The 23,376-nt window shown below is 37.8% G+C and overlaps 1 protein-coding gene across 5 annotated transcripts; it reads left to right on the top strand.

The window, feature by feature from the left end:
- Window positions 1-2,204: 2,204 nt before the first annotated feature.
- Window positions 2,205-23,312, top strand: Cht3_11 (probable chitinase 10). 5 transcript variants are annotated; one of them, XM_011183857.3, is made up of 8 exons: window positions 2,205-2,812; window positions 14,255-14,498; window positions 15,352-19,293; window positions 19,367-19,552; window positions 19,614-19,893; window positions 19,955-21,379; window positions 21,436-21,673; window positions 21,735-23,312. In XM_011183857.3, exons 2-8 carry the CDS (start codon window positions 14,460-14,462, stop codon window positions 23,167-23,169), a joined length of 7,545 nt encoding a protein of 2,514 aa, XP_011182159.2. In that variant the 5' UTR covers window positions 2,205-2,812; window positions 14,255-14,459; the 3' UTR covers window positions 23,170-23,312. The 5 variants fall into 5 exon arrangements, with proteins under 5 accessions (XP_011182159.2, XP_011182160.2, XP_054083845.1 ...); XM_011183858.3 differs by lacking the exon at window positions 2,205-2,812 and adding an exon at window positions 9,866-10,084; XM_054227870.1 differs by lacking the exon at window positions 2,205-2,812 and adding an exon at window positions 13,576-13,711.
- Window positions 23,313-23,376: the final 64 nt, after the last annotated feature.

Genomic DNA, 23,376 nt, shown 5'->3' with positions numbered 1-23,376 from the left:
CCGTAAGTCTGAGTCATCTTGTCACATAGTGAACTTACACTGAGTCAGATATATGATGCGAGCAGGTATCTGATGTGGATTTGTAGAACTTCTAATGGAAAGCACTGGCTTCCTGCCTTTGGTGTAACAAGTACATTAGTAAAAGAGTGACTTGAAGGAAAAAATGTAAGGAGAGGCTGAGGAGGGGTGTTGTCAAAAATTATATACTCTCGGAATTTGAATAAAATGATCGTAAATACCTCTCTGATATCGGGGTAATAAAGGTTTTATATCGCAATTCAAAATTCGTTGCCAAATGAAAATAAATTTCTGGCACAAAACCTTTGAATTCGGCAAAAATTCAACTAAATAGTCGAGCTGTTAAAATATACAATGTTCTACTATCTCAAGCGAATTAATTAACTTATCTTGGATTCACCTGGATGATATTTAAACAAAAATTCAAAACTTAGCTTAGACAACAAAGTGCTGTTATACAACACGGTCATAAAGCCGAATTGGATGTATGGAATTCTAGATGTGCAACCAACATTGGTACAATACAGAGGTGCCAATCTAAAATGCTTAGAACAAACACGGGTTCAAATGCGTAATGAAAATATCCGCATAGATTTTTATATACCTAAGCTTAAGCAGTATATACAAGAGAGCAGAAAGAAATATATCCTAACTATCTAACACGTTCAAGAAAAAGATATCTACCAGCCTGCTAGAGGAACATTCCACGAAAACAGCTTAACCACAACCTTGAACTTGACTAGTTTTAGACAGATTTAGGATTTTAATACTTATTGTCAGGCTTTGAAACGAGCAGATCCAATAAATAAGGAAATATTTTGGAAGAAAAATAGTCGAAAACATTACATTGTGTGTTTTGGAGTTTGAGCGAAGTCTAGACTGATTTATATTCTTTAATTATCGATTTAACTAAACTATGCTTGAGAAGATGTTTTCTTTTAATTTCGTTAACATTTATCCGATAGATTATTATATATGATATATTAGCTAAATAGATTGAAATTCGAACAGATGCCTTTTTATTAGGTCTACAACTTTGCTTCCGTCGTATTATTTTTTTTGTTTTAATTAGTAAAAAGGAGAATCCTAAAGTCACATACTCTGCTACTCAATCAAGGCATTAAAAACTTGAAAATAATAAAGAAAAGAGCGTAATATTGCAATATCTGCGCGCTTTATGCCACAAGGTCAACAAAAAAGCGCAATCAATTGCCGGCCGGTTAAAACAAATAAGGAAACACAATACCGGCTGCCTCGCGCGTTGCCCATGAAAATTTAGACACTAAAGCTGTCATTGCATTTTCGACGTGACGTGCCCCTTATGACCGGCTGCGCTGCTGCTGTCGGAGTAGCTGTTAACCAGCCAGTCAAACGAGCGACAAGAAACAACTGCAATTACACCGGCAAACAACAAACATAAAGGAAACGCTTTATTGCATTCTTTGGCAAAAGCATTGCGTAGCTTTTGAGTTTTCTTATCACTCTTTTTGCTTGCATTGAAATCTACTTCTTCGATTCTCATATTTTTTATGCTTTTTCACTGCTGTATGCCTGAAAACATCTTACGCATGGCATTTTAACATATTTTACTCATTTCGAAGGTGATTGCTTTGTTGTTGTTTTTGTTGTTATTGAAATTTTTTGCTATTTGTGTATAACTGTTACGATTACGCACGAGCGCTGCTGCTTGGTCTTTTTTACTTCTCTTTATTTTATTTTTATTTTTTTTTTTTTTATTAAAAATTGTCATCCTCACCTCCAGCGAAGCCGTTATGCCTGCAACACCAGCGTGAGTGTTTATTTTTTTCTTTATCTTTTTTTTTAATTTTACTCAGCGCGTTATTCCTGCTACAGCTAACTGCCGTTGGTCAATTGCCACTGCCTGGGATTTTATATTTACATACATGTTGTCGCTTGTTGTTGACACTGCTGTTGTTGTCATTATCGATTGACTTCTTTGGCTCCAACTACTCTTTTATTCTTCTCTTTGTCGTTTCTTCAGCGCAGCGCTTCTCCCCCACCATGCGCCACCTTTCTTTTCTTTCTTTCTTTTTTTGCTGAGCATTTCTTTTTCTTCGCGCTTTGTATTTGCATGCGCAGCGAAACCGGAGAATGTTTTTGTAGTTTTCTTTTTGGCGCTTGCGCACCCAGCCGCGTTCTGTATAAATAGCGCGCGTCGCGTTCAACTCAGAATCAGTTGGATTCTTACGCGCGCTTACACAGTTGCTGTCCGTTAGCAGCTGGAAACTTTTGCCACTTTCTTGTAGATAGTTGTGCGCTTGCGCTTCCCACCACACCGACTACAGAAACACACATACACTCAAGTAGAGAGAACGGCTCGCGTTTGTGCGCCGCCTAATTGCCGTGTGTCCAAGTGTCGTGAATTTCAATTAATCAGCCGCGTCTGCGCGTCTTATTTGTTGCAACGCGCCGTTGATAATACAAATTGCACGTTACTTCGCCCACTTCACCATTCACCAGCGTCTTCTGGCTTTGTGTGGAAATGTGTCACTAGCAAATTGCCCGGGCATTTGTAGGTGTCCGCCGTGACCGCGTGAAATATATTCAATCGATTAGTATTAGAAATGTGAAAAGTGTGCCGAAACTGAAGTGAAACACACAAACAAAATATTTATAAACAAAGAAAAAACGTTAGAAATCACCTTCACTGTGTGTGCGTGTTTGTTGTAAAAGAAATTATATTTACTGTTTAAACGGAATAATCTGTTTTTAAACGTTGCTTCGTTTATGCGTCTAACGTGCGCTGCATGCGGATAGCGGTATTTGTTTGGAGGTGAGTGGGTACAGACAGATAATTTGAAAAAATACAATAATTCTTTCAAGAATAATTTTGAAGAAGAAAAAATTATAAAAAAAATTGAATTAAAATTAATTTAAAAAAGAAATTATAAAAAATAAATTATTTATGAAAAAATGAAATATTTAAATGAAAATGAAAATTAACATATTAATTTTTTTTTTCAAAAAAAATTTATTTATTTTTTATAGTTCAAAAATTTCAAAAACAAGAAAAGTAATATAAAAAACATATATTTTAAATATAATCTTTATTAGTTTTTCTATATTTTTTAGCTATTCAAATATTTAAATATTGATAAATTATTATTTTTTTAAATAACTTTTAAAAGTTTTTTATATTATTTTAGTATTAGAAAACTAATAATTTAATAAGTTTAATATGACAATAATAATAACAGGAAGGAGAAGATAATTAATTAATGAAGTATGTAACTACAAATATAGAAGAATTAATCTAAAAGAACGAAAGGAAAGGAAATGAAAGGGTCGAATTAAATAAAATTGTATATTTTATTAAAATACTGTTAATGAGTAGTCCTTTTTTTATTTTTTTTAATTTTAATTTATAACAACAAAGAATCGGGAAGTTTACTATGTTATTTAGAAGTCTTTCTCTGGAGTATATTAGTAATGATCGAGATTCCATTACAGTTATTGTTAGAGGTTACAGAGAAGATTTTAATGGTTCAGCGGTCAATCTTAAATTTGATTTATCGAGGGGATCCATTAAGCATCTTACAACAGTCATAAGCGCCTGTTATATACCAATAATAATATGAATGTACGCATATTTTATTTCAAATTTTATGGTGTTATGAGAAAATCCAAATATTTTGTGTGTTAAAATTTGTAAATTACGGGAATTTTAGTTTATTTGAAAATAATATTTATTCAATCGTCTACATTATTGTTGTCACCTTTAAATTATTAGGTGTACAACTTTGCTTCCGCCGTTTTGTTTTTGTAAATTTAAGTTTTTTTTATAAAAAATGTCGATGACCCTCTGCAGCACTTTTCTTAGAATTAAAAAAGAAAAGCAAAATTTCCCGCAAATGTCGAGAATTCAGCTCAAAAAGTGACATTTTCAGTTAAGAATAAGTTTGGAATGCAAACAGATCTCTACAAATATTTTGTTGGGTTAATGTTGACACAAATTTCCAAGATCGATATAAAAAAATCGATTTAATCGACCAGTGCTTGACCCTAGAGACATCTATTGGAAAACGGCGGAAGCAAAGTTGTAGAGCCCATTCGATATTATACACTTATGCCAGCGCTTCTCTCATTCTTCGGAACACGTCTCAAACACGATTTTTGGGTTCCCATTCAGCGGTTGCTTGAAAAACAACGGCCCTTTGAGGTTTTCTTTATTTTTGAAAATAGATGAAAGTCACACGGCGCCATGTTTGGCGAATATCGAGGTTTAGGCATGGGTTACAGTATTGTTTTTGGGCAAGAGTTCTCTAACAAGCAACGAAGTGTGAGATTTTAATAAACGAAAATCGTCATTTCATAGGAAAACGTCTAATCTTAACGGCTGCTAAAGGAAAAGTAACCAAAAAAAATTTAACATCCTTTAGGGGAATGTATATATAATAATAAAAAGTTGACTATTGGGCTTTTTGATAAATTCCCGTTATTTTTTGAACACGCCTCGTACAGGACCTCGCTCAGTTCACAGCAAGTACATATATCGGAAAATTCAATATGAAAGAAATATATTCTAGTTGTATTTAAAGAAGGATGATGCGTTTGGTTCTTTGGCTGTGCAGTCTTTGGTACAGTGAAAAGCCTCAAATTTAGAAAAATATTTCATTTTTGGTATAATTTTGTATACACTAAACATGAAAACACTTACGAGTATATTCAAAAGAGACGAACCTTCAATTCCAATCAATTGATTAGAGCAATTTATCTAACCCACTTCAAATAAATTTCAAAGTAAATCAAAGCACTTGAAATACAAGGTTCCCTTGAGCAATAAAGCACTCAGAAAGCAAGATAAGAACAGGAATTAAAACATTCAGCCTTAGGGAACAAATAAAAAATCAAAATATAATGATTAAATTTCACTTGATAATTAAAAAAATTATATATATAAAACAAATTCAATAATCTGTCGTACAAAAAAAATTACGAAAATGGCGAAAAAGTGTAAAGAATTCAATTAAATGCCAATAAATCGCATTAAATCGCATTCAATGAAATTAACTTCTTCCGCATATAATGCGAGTGTATTCTGTGTGCTTTTGTGTGTCAGTGTAGTTGTATTTGTGTGTGCTCATTTAGCCACTTATGCGATTGTCAAAAAATTTCTACTTTCTATTTCGCATGTTTATCCAAAGATTTATAAGCTGGGAGAGAGGTAGAACAAATTTACTTTGGATTTGCATAATGACGCCGGCTTGGTGTGCGCCACTTCTTTTTTGTTGTTGTTTTTATTGCTTATTTGCATTTATTTATTTATGTTTTTCTGGAGTGACAGTTTGAGTTTAATGCCAAGTGTTGATATATTGAATTAAATAAGAGGATTACGAGTGACAGATAACAGGGATTAGGTAGAAAATTGTTGAAATAATAATTGACAAAAATATGTTTGACATAAAAAATTGAAATAAACAAAAAAATTGTTTTAAAATTATTAAAAACAGTTATAAATACAATTTATAAAAATAGTTTTTGCATAAAATTTTTGAAAAAAAATTATGTTTTAAAATTAATATATTATAAAATTTGGCATAAAAAATTAAATTAAAAAAATTAAAATCACAAAATAAAATATAAAATTCAAAAATATATATTTAAATATTAAAAAAAATATTTTACAATTAAAGAAAAATTATTTTGAAATTATAAATATAATTGAAAAAAATGTTGACATACAAATTTTTAATAAAAAAATCTGTTTTAAATCATAAAAAAAAACTATGTTGTAAAATTAAAAAAAAAATTATTAAAATAATTGAAAAAATATTAAAAAAAAATTTTTTTAATTATGTTTTAAAATTAAAAATAATACAATTTGTCATAAAAAAATAATTAAAATCACAAAATAAAATTTAAAATTAAAAATAAATATTTGACAATTAAAAAAAAAAATTATTTTAAAATTATAAAAAAAAATAAAAATAATTGAAAAAAATGTCGGCATAAAAATATTAAATTTAAAAATTATATAATTATAATTAAAAAATAATATTAATTTTTATTCCACCCGCAAAGCTTCACCTACTTAAATTTCTGCACATCATCTATAATTTCTTTTAACACACTTCATACTAGCATTTAAATAATCTCCTCGCATTATCAAGAAAAGCTCTATTTACTCATTTTATCTTTGTTTTCCTTTATTTTTTGACAAATTGGTACACATTTAAGTTGACAGCCACTTAACATAAATGAAAGCGGTCCAGATGCTTTGCGAATTGCGGTCACCCAGCTGTGAAGTGGCTCATTTAGCTGTGCAATTTTTTTTTTTGTAAATATTTGCATTAGTGATTTTGCATAATTATGAGTGGCTTCTTGTAGTCCAAACTTCTTTCTTCATGTTTATTTTTTAGATTTTTTTGTATTACTTTTGTATGCTAACGTCAGAAAGTGTTAGCTCTTCACACCTCTAAGCATATTTGCATAGAATTATGCTTGGTTTGTTTTTCTTATTGTTGGATTTTCGCTTTCATGTGCATAAAAGTATATATTTTTGGCAGCTTTAGGGAGTGTATTTGAGTTTTTTGGAGTTTTTAGGAATTATTTTTCACTATTGCAGCAGAAAAAATAAACAAAGAAGTTTAAGAATGATTTAATATTATTTTTCTGATACTGAATATCGAGTTCGTTGCTTAAGTCTTTTGTTTTCATTCAACTAAAAACAAGAAAAATATTGATTTTTAAAGTCTCTTTCGCAAATATTTTTAAATTTTGAGTATTTATTTTGCTTCAAAATCATTTTGACTACTTGAAAATGATTTTAAAGATTTTTATGACACTGTCAAATTATTCTTTACAATTTATTTTTAAAGTCTCTTTCGCAAATATTTTTAAATTTTGAGTATTTATTTTGCTTCAAAAACATTTTAGACTACTAGAAAATGATTTTAAAGATTTTTATGTCACTGTCAAATAATTCTTTACAATTTATTTTTAAAGTCTCTTTCGCAAATATTTTTAAATTTTGAGTATTTATTTTGCTTCAAAATCATTTTAGACTACTAGAAAATGATTTTAAAGATTTTTATGTCCCTGTCAAATAATTCTTTACAATTTATTTTTAAAGTCTCTTTCGCAAATATTTTTAAATTTTGAGTATTTATTTTGCTTCGAAATCATTTTTGACTATTAGAAAATGATTTTAAAGATTTTTATGTCACTGTCAAATTAATTCTTTACAATTTATTTTTAAAGTCTCTTTCGCAAATATTTTTAAATTTTGAGTAATTTTATGATTCAAAATCATTTTTGACTACTTGAAAATGATTTTAAAGATTTTTATGACACTGTCAAATAATTCTTTACAATTTTCTTTACATATAAAGAAGAAGCATTTATTCTTATTTTAATTTGAAAATCATAAAGCAAAATATTTGTTCCAATAATTTATTTTTTTAAATAAAAAGATTGTGAATTTTCGAACCACCTTTATGCTCATAACTCTGAAAATTACACAAATCACGTCAAATATCACATATTTTTCGCACATCTGTATGTATGTACATATATGCCTTTCGCATATTCTTCGCCAATTGGCCGCTAATGAGCCCTGCCCACTTGAATATCGAGATTCCACTTGAACGCTTGAATGCTGTGCGAACACCGTTATTACCGTTATTGGGGTTTGTTTACATTGACAACTGTGCTTTGCTCACACACATTCTTCTTGTTATCCTTTATGCTTCAATGACAAAGCGCGGCGAAAGAAGTCAACAAAACATGAAAAAATGTTGTACAACAACAAACAGCATCCCGCGTTAAATTCAATCTGCAAACCGCCCGCTAAAGCAGCACGCCGAAATTAGGTTAACACATGCGAGGCAAACAAGGCAGAGTAAAAGAGTAAATATGTAAACTTGCCTGTTAGGCCGCTTATTTGGCTTTCTTCTTTCACAATTTTTTTTTTTGTTCTCTTTTTAATTCAAATCAGTGCTTTATTGTCACTTAATTGGCGTGCTGCGTATCTTTCGGTATTTTTGATTTCATTTAAATTGATTTTCGAACAGCAGAAAAGGTACAAAAGCGCTGAGCAGCGTTGCCGAAATTGCGCAGCATCCCCGAGCAGCGGCGAAATGTGCCACTCATTCGTTTATTTTGTTTTTTTCTCTTTCATTTAATTTTTTTTTTTTTGAAAGCATGTTTGGTGTGGTTGAACTCACGCAGCAGAAATTTGCATTCTTGGCTTTGGCGCTGACTGCAACACCACAAAGGTACATTGAACCCGCTTGGGGCTTGTTTTGGAAGTTGTTGTTATCGTTTTTGTTGTTGTTTACATGCCATGTGTCATGGCATAATCTAATTAAGGCATAAATATACTTATCTGCGCCCTTCTTGCATATTAATTTAATTAAGGTTTCGCACTTTTTGTGAAATCCTTGTTGTTGTAGGCAATTAAGCAGCTCGTAAATTGATTAAATGCGCTTAATTGTCAACTGTGACGTGCGCTGTTAAATCAGCTTAAATAGTTTAAGATTACAAAGAAATCCTTGTAAAAATAACTCAAAGTTTTTGTAAAATTTTTTTCAGGTCGTAAATATAATAAGACCGTTGCTGAATATATTGAAATTAATAAAAAAAAATAAAAAAAATCAAAAAACATTATTTATAGCTTTATTATGTTTTTTTATTAATTTTTATTATCAAAATGTACACTCATAAAAAATTTATTATTGTGCTATTTAGGCCTTTGAACGCCACACACACAATTTAAATAAATTTTGAAAGAATAATTTCTGAATATTCAGCCATAAATTCTTGTAATAAATGCTTTACGCACATTTATGCTCTTTCTCTCATTTACATATTTGTGATTTTATCGCTTTAACCCATTTATTTATTAATAATATTTAGCAATTCATAAATTAGTTAGTTTTATTACTAACTTGATTAATGCAAAATTTTTATTTTAGTGCCAGAATTATTATCAAAAATGACACTGATTATAATTTATATTAAAATTGCCGCAGTTTGACGTCATTAAGGGATTAGAAAATATTTTTGGTATAATTTTTTCACTTAATTGAAGAGAATGCGGGTCATAAATGTAGAAGAACATTTAACTTAATTGAACACTTTAATGAAGTAATTAACACAAAACATTTAAATTGGCTACGAAATAATTTAAAATGTGTTAAACTGTGATTTGGAATCATTTAGAACAAATTTCTCTGTCATAGTTAGCAAATACTGCAAGTTAAACAAAAGACTTAAGCAACGAACTCGATATGCGCTTACTAATTATATGCTAAAATGTTGAGTAGCACCATTTGATACCTAAACTGAGTGCTTATTTGAGTGAATTTTAACACTCATTTCAATACTCAGATATTGAGTATTAAGAATAACAGAAAAACATTTAAGCTCAACTTTGAAGAATGAGCAATTAATGATTTAACTTTTCAAAAATTAAGTTCTTAAAAAATTTTGAGTATTCAACTCAAAATAGGAAAATTATACTGCTTGTCGCTACTAAATGAGCCATAAATTTGTTACTCACACTCACACATAGGCATTCAAACACACTTTCGGCAAACACTCATGTCAATACCTGTCTACTTAAGTCCTCAGCCACACACACTAGTTACCGTCATCGAAAACCGCAGTCTGCCTGCTTTAAGCAAAATAGGCGCAACGCCTTGCATATCAATGGGCTTGCGGTCATTTCAGTGGACAATCACTTCCAGTCAGAATTCCGTGCGAGTCCGCAGTCACAGTTGCGTTGCTGTTAGCTGCGGTCGAGCGCGTGTGGTGTGGTTAATACGTCGCGCTTTTTCTACTTTTTTCCACTAATTACCCGTTAAACACTCAGCCGAGGTAAACACTCATCCGAGTTGCACACTCACACAGTGTCACAGTGCCTTAGAACTTCATCGTGGCAAGTCGCGCGTGGTTTTAATTGGAGCGTTACATTTATTTATGTTTTGAGGAAATCGCGCACGTTTATTACATTCGAGTATTTCGCACTTGGCATTATTCATTTTGTTACAATTTAATTGCAATGCTGTGTGGCCAATCCGGAAGGCAATCCGGCGTTTAAATGGTAAATGCTTTCAGCTCACGTTCACACTTGTGGGTGTAATGATCGGGATACAATGCGAAATTGCGTGAATATGCAATGAATTAAGTGCAAATTTACATACGAAGATATAGATAATGTTAAGTGTGAGTTGTTGTTGTGTTATTAGAAAAAAAATTAATGCGAAATTCTACATACATTCATTGTTGAGGTTGTGACGCAAGGATGTCTCATTGAAATTAAAAAATAATATTTTTAAAACAAATGTTGGAAGCATTATAAAGTTGGAGTCAGATGAAGAAGATGAAATTTAAAAATAATTTTTTTTAAATAATTTTCTGATAACTTTCTAAAATTTTATAAGTTAAAGATTTTAGACTCAAAGTCTTAAAAGACAAATCAGATGGCAGGCAGAAAGTCTGAATATAAAACTAAGCATAGTAAACGGAACCGGAACCGGAACCGGAATATAGAATCTGCTGTTACGTAACCTCAAATGACCTATAAAACAGTTAATTTTCTGCTGTGATTATCTATTAGTCATAATATTTCGACTTTTTAATCATACCTATACCTATTATCCAGTATAAATAATGAAACGTTCAACATCTAAGAAGGCAATAGAGACTTTTATCAGTTGTACTTGCAATAAAATATATTTTTATTAGTTGATTTGAAAGAGTATCACCAGGACACAGAAATGCTTCTAAAGACCCAAATTGAAACACCAGTAACAATTATAGATTACATGCGCCTAATGTTTCTGTAGACTGTTCTATAGCGTCTACCGATAGGAACGTAATTATTTTGACAGCTCGTGGGGGCTATGTTTGTTTACGGAATCATGTCAAATTTTGTCAGTATGTCAGGTAAGGTCCAGTAAGGAAATTTTCTAATGCCACGTTTCACTTTCACTTGGAAATTGTCCAAGATTATTACGCAAATTTACATCCAAAAGTCATCTCCTCAGTTAATGCCTATTTCTGGCTTAATTGCCTATTTGGGTGAGCCAAATCATCGTTTGGTTCAGGAAACGCAATGGCATCCCCAAAAATTCACCCGCATCAAACGTTAGGTGGCATAATCTGGCCTTATTTCATTCGATTAAGACAAGAAATACCGTTATTATCAAAAGCACTGACTTTTTCCCGGAATTTGATGAAATTGACATGGGCGATAACTATTTCCAACAAGACGCCACCTCATATTTTACGTCTAAACATGGACACGTCGTACAAAGTTTGGCGACTCGTAAATTTCAAGAAAAGGCCGCCAAGATCATCTTATTTAACGCATTCGATTATTATTTTTTGGGGTATGTTAAATCACACGTTTTCGCCAATCAATCAACAATGCTCGAGGAGCTCAAAGACAACATTCAGCGTACTATAGCCGAAATGCCGTGTTTCCAGGGTCTAGCATATTAAATGAAATTTTTTTGTTAGAGAATCACATTCTCAATATAAAAACAACAACTTTCAATTGTACCATTTTTCTTTGTTGATATACCATCTCATTATTATGAAATGTCCTTAATCTTCCTAAACTGACGAATAATCTCCAAAAATAAAGCTTAAAATCGTATTAGTTTTGTCATCTACTTCTCTACTTAAATTTTGGTGCGACTCTAGAACGATCAAAATTAAAATTCATTATAGAAGACGCCGACGTTTTGAACGATATTACAGAGCTTAAAGAGCTCTTTTACAATTCTATTGGGATTATTGACATTTTTATACCCTAAACAGGGTATATTAAGTTTGTCACGAAGTTCGTAACACCCAGAAAGGAAGCGTCGGAGGCCCTATAAAGTATATATATAAATGATCAGTATGTTGAACTGAGTCGATTTAGCCATGTCCATCTGTCTGTCTGTCTGTCTGTATATATACGAACTAGTCCTTCAGTTTTTAAGATATCGTTTTGAAATTTTGCAGATGTTATTTTCTGCTCAAGCTGCTCATTTGTCGAAACTGCCGATATCGGACCACTATATCATATAGCTGCCATACAAACTGAACGATCGGAATCAATGGCTTGTATGGAAAACTTCCGCATTTGACATGATATCTTCACGAAATTTGGTGTGAGTTATTGCTCATAGAAATAAGTTAATCTCCGAAAAATTTGTTCAGATCGGTTCACCATAGCATATAGCTGCCATACAAACCGAACAATCGGAATCAATGGCTTGTATGGAAAATTTTCGCATTTGACATGATATCTTCACGAAATTTGGTGTGAGTTATTGCACATAGAAATACGTTAATCTCCGAAAAATTTGTTCAGATCGGTTCACTATAGCATATAGCTGCCATACAAACTGAACGATCGGAATCAATGGCTTGTATGGAAAATTTTCGCCTTTGACGTGGTATCTTCACGAAATTTGACATGGATTACTGCTTAAGGTAATAATATATTCTCCTAAGAAATTGTTCAGATCGGTTCACTATAGCATATAGCTGCCATACAAACTGAACGATCGGAATCAATGGCTTGTATGGAAAATTTTCGCCTTTGACGTGGTATCTTCACGAAATTTGACATGGATTACTGCTTAAGGTAATAATATAATCTCCTAAGAAATTGTTCAGATCGGTTAACTACCCGGTTAAAAAGAATTAGTAAAATGTTTTCTTTTTTTCATTTACTTTTTCTTACGTCTTTAGATTTGCTTAAACACATAGTTACTAAAAGAAATGCACCTGTGAAGGGTATATTAGCTTCGGTACAGCCCAAGTTAACGTTTTTTCTTGTTTAAAATATTTTTCTCCGATGTGTTTCTTTATTAAACTACAATCTTCGAAAGCTTGCTTCTCTCAATGAAAAATTTTACTAGAAAAATATTTTTTGATCCAATATTATATGTCACATTATTATTAAGAAAAAAGCAACATTGCTGGCTTATTTGTATATAAATGTGATATCCACCAAGACCAAGTCTCATATAAACATTCTTCCAGAGCAAAAAGAATTAATATGCAAATCATAAAACGGAAGAGTTTAGCTTAGAACCCACACTCACGAGCATGCCTGACATAAACACACACGCAACTCAATGTTAAGCAGTACATATTATCGTAACGGTAAAGTGAGTGTGGGCATAGTAAAGCACGTACAACAACACAAAGCAAACACATACATATGTAAATGTATGTAAATATAAAGAAAAGCAGAGATCCATCTGAAATATGTATGCTCATATGCATGTACATATATATGTATGTGTAAGCGTATTTCCTTTGTGTGAACATCAATCAAAGCTCGGCAGGAGTAGCTCGTGTACGCCAATCAATCATAATTCACGCATATGCAAATTCAATCACACACACTTTACAATGACCTTAATAGCTACGCACAAGTATTTGTATTTGTACTTGCTGTTGCTTTTGTTTTTGTGCTGGTGCTTGTATTTGTAGATACTTGAAAATTGTGTATGGAGTGTGACTAAAATTGATTTACAACGAAATTCACTTCCCGATTTGTCAGAACAATTTTTTATTATTTTATTATTCATACAAACGCATATTTATTTATTTATGATGTTTTGTTTGTTGTGCGCTTTCAGGCACAAGCGCGTGAGTGTGTGTGTGTGGTTTGTGAGCTGATTTGCATGCAGGACACGCACAATGGCGGCTTCCCTTATATGTGCGTGCGTCAGGGAATCACAGTGTGTTTGATGGCGGCTATTTTGTTGTTGTTTTGCTTTCTGTGTTTTTTGTACTAATCATCATCGCTTTTGCTGTTGTTGTTGTTGTTATTAATTGTATTATTCACCGAATTGAAAATATATATTTTACAAGTCTTCGCGTTGAATTCGATTCTTTTACAACTTTCATTTGTTTATCAGCGATCGAACGGGCAACTTCGCCGCCTTTTCGCGCATTTTCGTCGTCGACGGCAGTGAGAGTGTCTTTCTTACGAAACGAAATTGCTCACACCATCGCTGGAAATTTATTATAGCACATATAAATATATACATATATGAAAGTATATAAATTCTATATGTCCATACAATAAAAAAAAGAACGTAAAGAAGAAGCAGTAGAAGAAGAGCCGGTGTACGTGTTGTGACTGTGACAAACGACTCATCTTGAGTATTGTGCATTGTGCAGACTTGACAGACAAATTACTAACAATTGTGTGTAATTCTTAATAACAATTCTTTTCTTTTTTTCACTTTCTTTGCAGACAGTATAGAGACAGACCGCGATTAATTACTCATACAAACGGTAGTCATTTGTGAACAAAGCGAGCAGAAGAAACGCAGCAGTGCAAGAGTAGAGAAGGTGTGCACCAGCCAAAGGCAAAACAAAAGTCCAACGAGGACGGAGGTGCAGATTCCGCCGTCGCAGACCAGTGATAAAAGAAAGCTACTGCTGCAGGGAACGCAAGAATGGGCGTTGTGAGCGGTGGTGCAGCGGTTTGGCTGCTGGTAAGTTCCAATGATTAATGGTGTGATCGAAATTAAGCTTTGTTTTCGTTGAACTTCTGTCAGTTGAAGTTTGTTATGCCATCAAAGGTTTCCAATCGGTATTTAATTGAATGCGCAGAAGAATGTGCAGATAAAGCAGAAGAATACTTATTTCTTAATAAAAAGCATAATTTAGTTAGTCAGAGATTCAGTTGATTCAATATAATGCCCGAACTGCTTAATTACTTGGTTATTTGAGGTTAGGGTTAGGTTAGGAGCAAGTAGTTCAATGGACTTCCTACGATACACTTTGGACCAAAAGAATATCGCTGTCACACATGTAACAGTCTACCGAGCTTGTACGAGGTCCATCTCGTTCCCAATCTGATGCCATTTCGGCTGAAGCGTCCTTACGAGTTTACCAGCTCTGCAGTCCGCAGACTCCGCTGTGACCCGGTACCCACACGGGTCCAATAGTAAAGTAGTTTGCTGCTATTGCTATTGCTATTGTGGTCAGGCACCTCATGACCAGAACCAGACATTTGAACGCACAGACAGAGAGCTCAAGGTCAATATTGCCGGTTTGCTATCAGAGTGAATGCAGCATCAGTGAATACTTCCCTGAATGAAGCCGCGCTTCGGAGCAGTATGACGCAAGTAGAATTATGAGAGCGTGAAATGATTGCCTGAGAATCCCTTCGAAAACTCGTAGATAGTTCTTCGCCTCCCTTATACCTAATGAGCCTACCCATGAGCTCTAATTTACACCGAATTCTGATAACTCTGTCAAACTATATTAGAAAAAAAAGATTTTGCACCATTCATAAGTTCTACAGTTAGCTCAGATCTGATCTTGTCTTTTCCAACTCCACAGTTACTCGGCTACCTGAGTAGTCATGCAGTGGCGCACATACGCATTGAGGCACCCGAAGTGCATGCCTTTGAACCGGCGTCGCAGTCGCCAGCCAGTTTTGTGCGCTCGGCTGTGGAGAGCGTACCCATCGAGGATCAGACTATGCTGGCGCTGAGCAGATTCAGCATGCGCCCCTCTTTCGGTGATGTCTTCTTGCCATTGCGCAGCGCCGTTGAGAGTGTGCCATCGGTAAATTTACGTAAACTCAGTGAACTGAGTGACTCCTTTGGCGTGCGTTCATTTATACGTGACTCAGTGGAGTCGGTGCCAGCAGAGGAGGACGAAGATGAAACTGAAGATTCGGAGTTGATTTCGAATGCTGATTTGGTACGCAGCACATTGGCCACTGAGGCTGACTTGCAGAAACTGCTGGATCCAGCCGCCGAGGTTGTGGACACAGATGTGGAAGTCTTTGCTGCACCCGATCCTTGGACAGTTTCGGACAAATATGCCGCATTTGTAGCGCCCTCTGTGGATGACAAGTATTTGCCACAGCCATACCGTGCTGACTCGCCCTATCAACAGTTATTGAAACAAGTAGAAGTGGAACACTTCGATCAACAGGACGATGTGGAGCTGTTACGCGAACAATTCGGCTATGGCGCGCTGACACATAGTCAAAACGGTGATATTGGTGAATATTATGGTGCGCCCACGCATTTGAAATCGGCGCCTCCGGCACGCAAGAATTACAACAACTCGCCAAAGGTGCTGTGTCACATCACAAATTGGGCTTTCTACCGCAAGGCGGACGGAAAATTTGTGCCGGAAAATCTCGATGGCAGCTTGTGTACAGCGATTATTTATTCGTTCGCCGCGCTGGATCCCGATCATCTGACTATCAAAGAGTTTGATCCGTGGGTAGATGTAGAGAACCAATATTACAATCGTGCGGTGCAGTCGGGTGTACCTGTGCTGATCGCTTTGGGTGGTTGGACCGATTCTGCTGGTGATAAATATTCGCGACTTGCGGGCGATGAGATAAAACGTAAAGTTTTCGCCTCAAATTTGGTTGGTTTTCTGAAACGAAATGGTTTCTCTGGACTGCATTTGGATTGGAATTATCCGAAGTGCTGGCAGAGCGACTGTTCGAAGGGACCTGCAAGCGATAAACCCAATTTGACTAAATTGATACGTGAAATACGAAATGAATTCGATCGTGTTGACAAGAAGCTACAACTTGGTGTGGCGCTATCTGGTTACAAAGAAATCATCACCGAAGCCTACGAACTAGCTGAACTATCGAAGCTGGTTGATTTTATGACCGTAATGTCTTACGACTACCATGGCGCTTGGGAAGGACGCACAGGTCATGTTAGTCCACTCTATGGACGCAAAGGCGATCGATATCCACAATATAACACAGATTACGCCATGCAATTGCTGATTAAATCTGGCGCCAAACGAGAAAAACTCATAATGGGTATTCCATTCTACGGACAATCGTTCACACTCGATCGTGCCAGCACCTCCTTAGTGGGTGAAGGCGTGGCATCTTCGGCACCAGGTGAACCTGGTGAATTCACCAAACAGCCAGGTATGTTGGCCTACTATGAGATCTGTCATCGCATACGCAAGGATAAATGGTTGGAAGGACGAGATGGCGAGCGCAAGTCAGGACCCTTCGCAATGTTGCGCAATCAATGGGTCGGCTATGAAGATCCTGCCTCGGTGGAGGCAAAAGCACGCTATGCCGCAAATAACGATTTCGGTGGCGTTGCCGCGTGGACCGTTGATTTGGATGATTTCCAAAATCGTTGCTGCAGCGAAGCATTCCCACTGCTCAAAGCAATCAATCGCGCTTTGGGATTGTTAAATACTGAACCGCCAACTCGTGGAAATTGTGAGCGACCAACGGCACCTGTTACACCCATACCACCTGTCATGACCACAGTGAGCAGTGATGGCTCCGTGGGCAGCACTAGTTCTCAACAACATGATCACACATCACCGACTGCACCAACAACATGGTGGCCAACAAGCAGTTCCACATCGACGACACCTTGGTGGACGCCAACGTCAACTTCCACTACTCGAAGACCCAGCACCACCAAGAGAACAACTACCACAACGACAACAACTACCAGACGTCCAACACCGCAGTCAACAACCACACGCCGTCCCAACCGTCCTGAACACACCACAATTCCTTCTCCAGCCGTCGTGCGACCAGTTGTGCAAGCCTCAAACTGTCAGCCTGGTAAATTCTACGCGGATCGCTCAAACTGTAATGCTTACTATCAGTGCATTGCTGTTGGTGAACTGAGCCAACAATTCTGTCCTGGTGGTTTGCATTGGAATGATCAGAGCAAAAATTGTGACTGGCCCGAGTCTGCGCAATGTTCGGTGAAAAACAAACCCGTTGCCACCTCTAATTCGGCGACCACACGTCCCACAAAGTCACCGGGCACAACGGATCGTCCACCTACACGTCGCACCACCACTACTGCTGCCGCCACTAACGTCAACAAGAAAACCACACGTCATCCCACTACTGCTGCACCTACCAGTTCCTTGCCCACAACATCGCGCAAACCATCGAAGAAACCCACTTCCAAACCATCCCGTAAGCCATCACGCAAACCAACACGTAAACCGGGACAAAAACCACAACGCCCCGCTAAGCCACAACGTCCAAGCGCCAAATGCAACGAGGGTGAGTACTATACGCACAAGAAATGCGATCAGTACTACATTTGTGTAAATGGTGCTTTGGTGCCGAACTCTTGTGGTGGCGATCTGCACTGGGATGGTATACGTCAGATTTGCGACTGGCCCGAAAATGTGCAATGTGTTACAACTCGACAGTACTTACGTAGTGTGAAATCACAAGCACTACGTGCCGGCAATCTATTGACGTTGCGTAATTCTAACCCTGACGATCCATGTGACGGTGAGGAACGTGTAGCCTATCCAGGCGACTGCTCGAAATATCTCTTCTGTTTGTGGAATCGCTTGCAGGGTGGTGATTGTGGACCAGGTCTTCACTTTAACGAGGCATTGCGCACTTGTGACTGGCCTTTATCAGCTAAGTGTACACAAGATGAGAGCGGTTACGGCGTAAGCGAAGTTGGGAGTTCCGAAACAGGCGAAAATGAACTTGGGCAAGGAAGTCCAGCTGTTGTTAAACCAAAACCAACTAAACGTCCTGCGCCCACCACAACAACAACTACAACGCGTGCACCGCGACCCACCTATCCTACTGATAAGCCAGAACTGGCACCGCTCGATGGATACTATAAGGTGGTCTGCTACTTCACTAACTGGGCTTGGTATCGCAAGGGCGCTGGACGTTATACCCCAGATGACATCAATACTGACTTGTGTACGCATGTCATTTATGGCTTCGCTGTGTTGGATTATTCCAACTTAGTGCTACGTACACACGATTCTTGGGCAGATATCGACAATAACTTCTACACACGTGTCAGTGGTCTGCGTAGTAAGGGTGTGAAAGTGAGTCTTGCCTTGGGTGGCTGGAATGATTCACAAGGTGACAAATACAGCAGACTAGTGCGAAATCCCGCTGCCAGAGCACGTTTCGTCAAACATGCAGTTGAGTTCCTGGAGAAGTATGGTTTTGAGGGTCTCGATCTGGATTGGGAATATCCGGTATGCTGGCAGACGGACTGCAGCAAGGGTGTAGCGGATGAGAAGGAAGCATTCACAGCATTAGTACGAGAGCTCTCGGAGGAGTTCAAACCACGTGGTTTACTGCTCTCAACTGCTGTCTCACCCAGTAAGGAGATTATCGATGCAGGTTACGACGTACCGCAGTTATCTACATACTTTGACTGGATCGCTGTAATGACCTATGACTTCCACGGACAATGGGATAAGAAGACTGGACATGTTGCGCCATTGTTCTACCATCCCGAAGACGAAATTGACTACTTTAATGCCGTAAGTGTTACATATTTATTGATTTGTATTGGGACTGTAAATGTCTACTCTTCCATATTGTTTTCTCATACAGAATTTCTCATTGAACTACTGGATTGAGAAGGGTGCTCCGTCACGTAAGATCGTTATGGGTATGCCGCTTTATGGTCAATCATTTACGTTGGAGAATGCAAATGTGAATGGTCTTAATGCAAAGGCGCCTGGTCCCGGCAAAGCGGGCGAATTTACGCGTGCTGCAGGTTTCTTGGCCTACTACGAGGTGTGTATCTATCAAACTATATGATTGCAGACATATTAACAATGTCTTTGTTCTTCTTTAGATTTGCGATCGTATTAAGAACGAAGGCTGGGAAGTGATACAAGACGAACAAGGACGTATGGGTCCTTATGCACGTAAAGGCACACAATGGGTGTCGTTCGACGATCCTGCCATGATACGCAAAAAGTCTCAATTGGTGCGTGCTTTGAATTTGGGCGGTGGTATGGTATGGGCTCTGGACTTGGACGATTTCCGTAACCGTTGTGGTGATGGCGTACACCCACTGCTCACACAAATACACGATGTATTGAAGGATCCACCAAAGTACTATGAAGAATTGCGTATGTTTACAGAAAGTTTGACTTTAAAGAGATTCGTAACTAACACACAAATATATTTTAGCTGGTCTTACTGCCAATGAACCAATTGCACCTACTATGGAAACGGAGTCGGGCGAAGACGTAAATAGCATTGAAAGTTCCGTCATACCCGAAGATATAGAGACCGGCTTAGCGGTGGAAAATGTCGTTGATCCCAATGGTGATGTGGAAGAAGTAGAGTCTGTGGAAGAAATGGGCACTGGCTCTGGAACCATAATTGGCACAGGTACTGAAACGGGTGAGGGCACGAGCACCGGCACCGCCACCGAGAATGAAGCTTCGCCGTCTGATTTCAAAGTTGTATGCTATTTCACTAATTGGGCCTGGTATCGTCAGAATGGTGGTAAATTCTTGCCCGAAGACATTGATCCCGATCTTTGCACACACATTGTCTATGGATTCGCAGTACTCAATCGCGAAACTTTGACCATACAGCCACATGACTCTTGGGCTGATTTGGACAATAAGTTCTATGAACGTGTTGTGGGCTTCCGCAAGAAGGGTGTAAAGGTCACCGTTGCCATTGGTGGTTGGAATGACTCAGCTGGTGATAAGTATGCACGTTTAGTACGCAATGCTGCGGCAAGAGCACGTTTCATAAACCACGTTGTAGAATTTATACAGAAGTATAACTTTGACGGTCTCGATCTGGATTGGGAATACCCCGTGTGCTGGCAAGTTGATTGTAAGAAGGGTACACCTGATGAAAAGGATGCATTCACTGCATTGGTGCGTGAACTCTCACAGGCCTTCAAACCAAAGGGACTGCTTTTATCTTCTGCAGTATCCCCAAATAAGAAAGTAATTGATGCTGGTTATGATGTGTCTACGCTCTCACATTACTTTGACTGGATCGCCGTTATGACTTATGACTTCCACGGTCAATGGGATAAGAAGACTGGACACGTAGCACCCATGTATGACCATCCCGCCGGTACAGAGACGTTTAATGCCAATTTCTCAATAAACTATTGGTTACAAAATGGTGCTGACCGACAAAAGATCATAATGGGTATGCCAATGTATGGTCAATCGTTCTCTTTGGCACAAGCATCGGATCATGATTTGAATGCGCCTACTTACGGTGGCGGAGAAGCGGGTGATGCGACACGCGCACGTGGCTTCCTTGCCTACTATGAGATCTGCTCTTATGTACGTAAACGTGGTTGGAACGTAGTACGCGATCCACGTGGACGTATGGGACCATATGCGTTCCACCGCGATCAGTGGGTCTCCTTCGATGACATTTCAATGATCAGACATAAGAGTGAATATGTGCGTGCCATGGGCTTAGGTGGCGCTATGATTTGGGCGCTCGACTTGGACGATTTTAAAAATGTGTGCGACTGTGAATCTTATCCACTGTTAAAGACTATCAACCGTGTACTACGAAACTACCCAGGCGTAGCACCGAAGTGTGCACTAGAACAGAAGCAGCATGCCATGAGTAAGTCGAGTAAGATGCTATGAGTAAGATCTTTTAAACAATTTCCATTTCTATAGTTGCTTCTGATAGCGGACCATCGCAAGCGTATACCGCTAAGCCGAAACCGGGTACCCAAAACGCACATCCTACATACTCCAGTGACCATATTGAAACTTCTCAGCAAATACAACACGCTCCGTTAGAAGACTTCGGGCAAGAGGTGGAGAAACCATGTAATGGTCGCAACTTCGTGGCACACGAACGTGACTGCAACAAGTATTACATTTGCCAATTTGAGAAATTGATTGAGCAAAGGTAAGAAACTACATTTACAAAATGTATGCATCTCTTTAATGTTTTTCTTGTAACTCCTTAGCTGTCCGGCTGGTCTTCATTGGAATGAAAATTACTGTGACTGGCCACAGAATGTCAAATGTCCCATGCGACAAGAGGTAACCACAAAGCGTCCGATTCCGCAACGCCCTAAACCCACAGCCATTACTACCAAGCGCCCACAGCCTTCGAAGGCAACAAGTCGTCCCAAACCAACAGCAGCCGCCACATCTCCACGTCCTACAAAACCAACTAAAAAGCCCTCACAGACACCCAGCAAGAAACCAACTGCACGTCCAAAACCACCCACATTGCCACCAATAACTGGTTCCGGTGATTATAAGGTCGTCTGCTACTTTACCAACTGGGCTTGGTACCGCCCGGGTGAGGGCAAATATGTGCCCGAAGATATTGATGAAAACCTCTGCACGCATATAGTTTACGGTTTCGCTGTATTAAACAGTAACTCGCTGACCATACGCACACACGATTCATGGGCTGACATCGACAATAAATTTTATGAGCGCGTCGTAGCCTACAAGAGTAAGGGTATACGGGTAACTGTCGCCATTGGCGGTTGGAACGACTCACTGGGCAGCAAATATGCACGTTTGGTGTTGGATCCAGAGGCACGTGCGCGTTTCATTGAGAGCATACTTGTTTTTGTCGAAAAGTATGGCTTTGAGGGTCTCGATTTGGACTGGGAATACCCGGTATGCTGGCAAGTTGACTGTAAAAAGGGTTCACCAGCCGAGAAGGCAGGTTTTGTTGCCCTTGTGCGTGAACTCTCCGAGGCTTTCAAGCCACGTGGTCTACTATTGTCTGCTGCCGTTTCGCCCAGCAAAATGGTAATTGATGCTGGATATGATGTAGCGCCTTTGGCGCGTTATTTCGATTGGATCGCTGTCATGACATATGACTTCCACGGACATTGGGATAAGCAAACGGGTCATGTGGCACCACTGTACTACGTTGAGGGCGATTCGAATGAGTATTTCAACGGCAACTTCAGTATTAACTACTGGTTGCAGAATGGTACACCACGTGAGAAACTTATCATGGGCATGCCATTATATGGTCAATCCTTTACGCTGACAGATGTCAAACAACGCGACCTCAATGCTAAGTCAACTGGTCCTGGACAGGCGGGTACGTTCACACGCGCCGCCGGTTTCCTAGCCTATTATGAGATATGTGAGAAGGTCAATGGTGGTGGCTGGACAGTTGAACGTGATGCTCAAGGACGTATCGGTCCATATGCATACAACGGTAATCAATGGGTTTCGTATGACGATGTTTCGGACATACGACGTAAAGCGCAGTTTGTTAAGAGCTTGGGTCTCGGCGGTGGTATGGTTTGGGCTTTGGATTTGGATGATTTCCGTGGACGCTGCGGTTGCGGGAAACATCCACTCTTACGCACACTCACGCAAGAGCTGCGTGGCATACCGGGTCAAAGAGCGCATGACTGCACGTAAGGTTGAAGGGAGCGAAGGGACGTGCCTACAGTTTTAGTAATATAGTACATTCGTATACAATATACTCATACTCTCGTGCCAATATTCTATATTTAAAGCAATATTAATGTATTATCGATTTATTAGAAATCTGTTTTCAAGATCTCTACACCTAAATCGAATATGTTTACAGCGATATAATTACTAAAATACAAATAAATTAGTTGT

This window comes from Zeugodacus cucurbitae, chromosome 3 (genome assembly GCF_028554725.1).
Source record: "Zeugodacus cucurbitae isolate PBARC_wt_2022May chromosome 3, idZeuCucr1.2, whole genome shotgun sequence".
NCBI classification, from domain to species: domain Eukaryota; kingdom Metazoa; phylum Arthropoda; class Insecta; order Diptera; family Tephritidae; genus Zeugodacus; species Zeugodacus cucurbitae.
The sequence above is the reverse complement of the archived record's forward strand: the minus strand, read 5'-3'. Positions and strand labels throughout refer to the sequence as shown.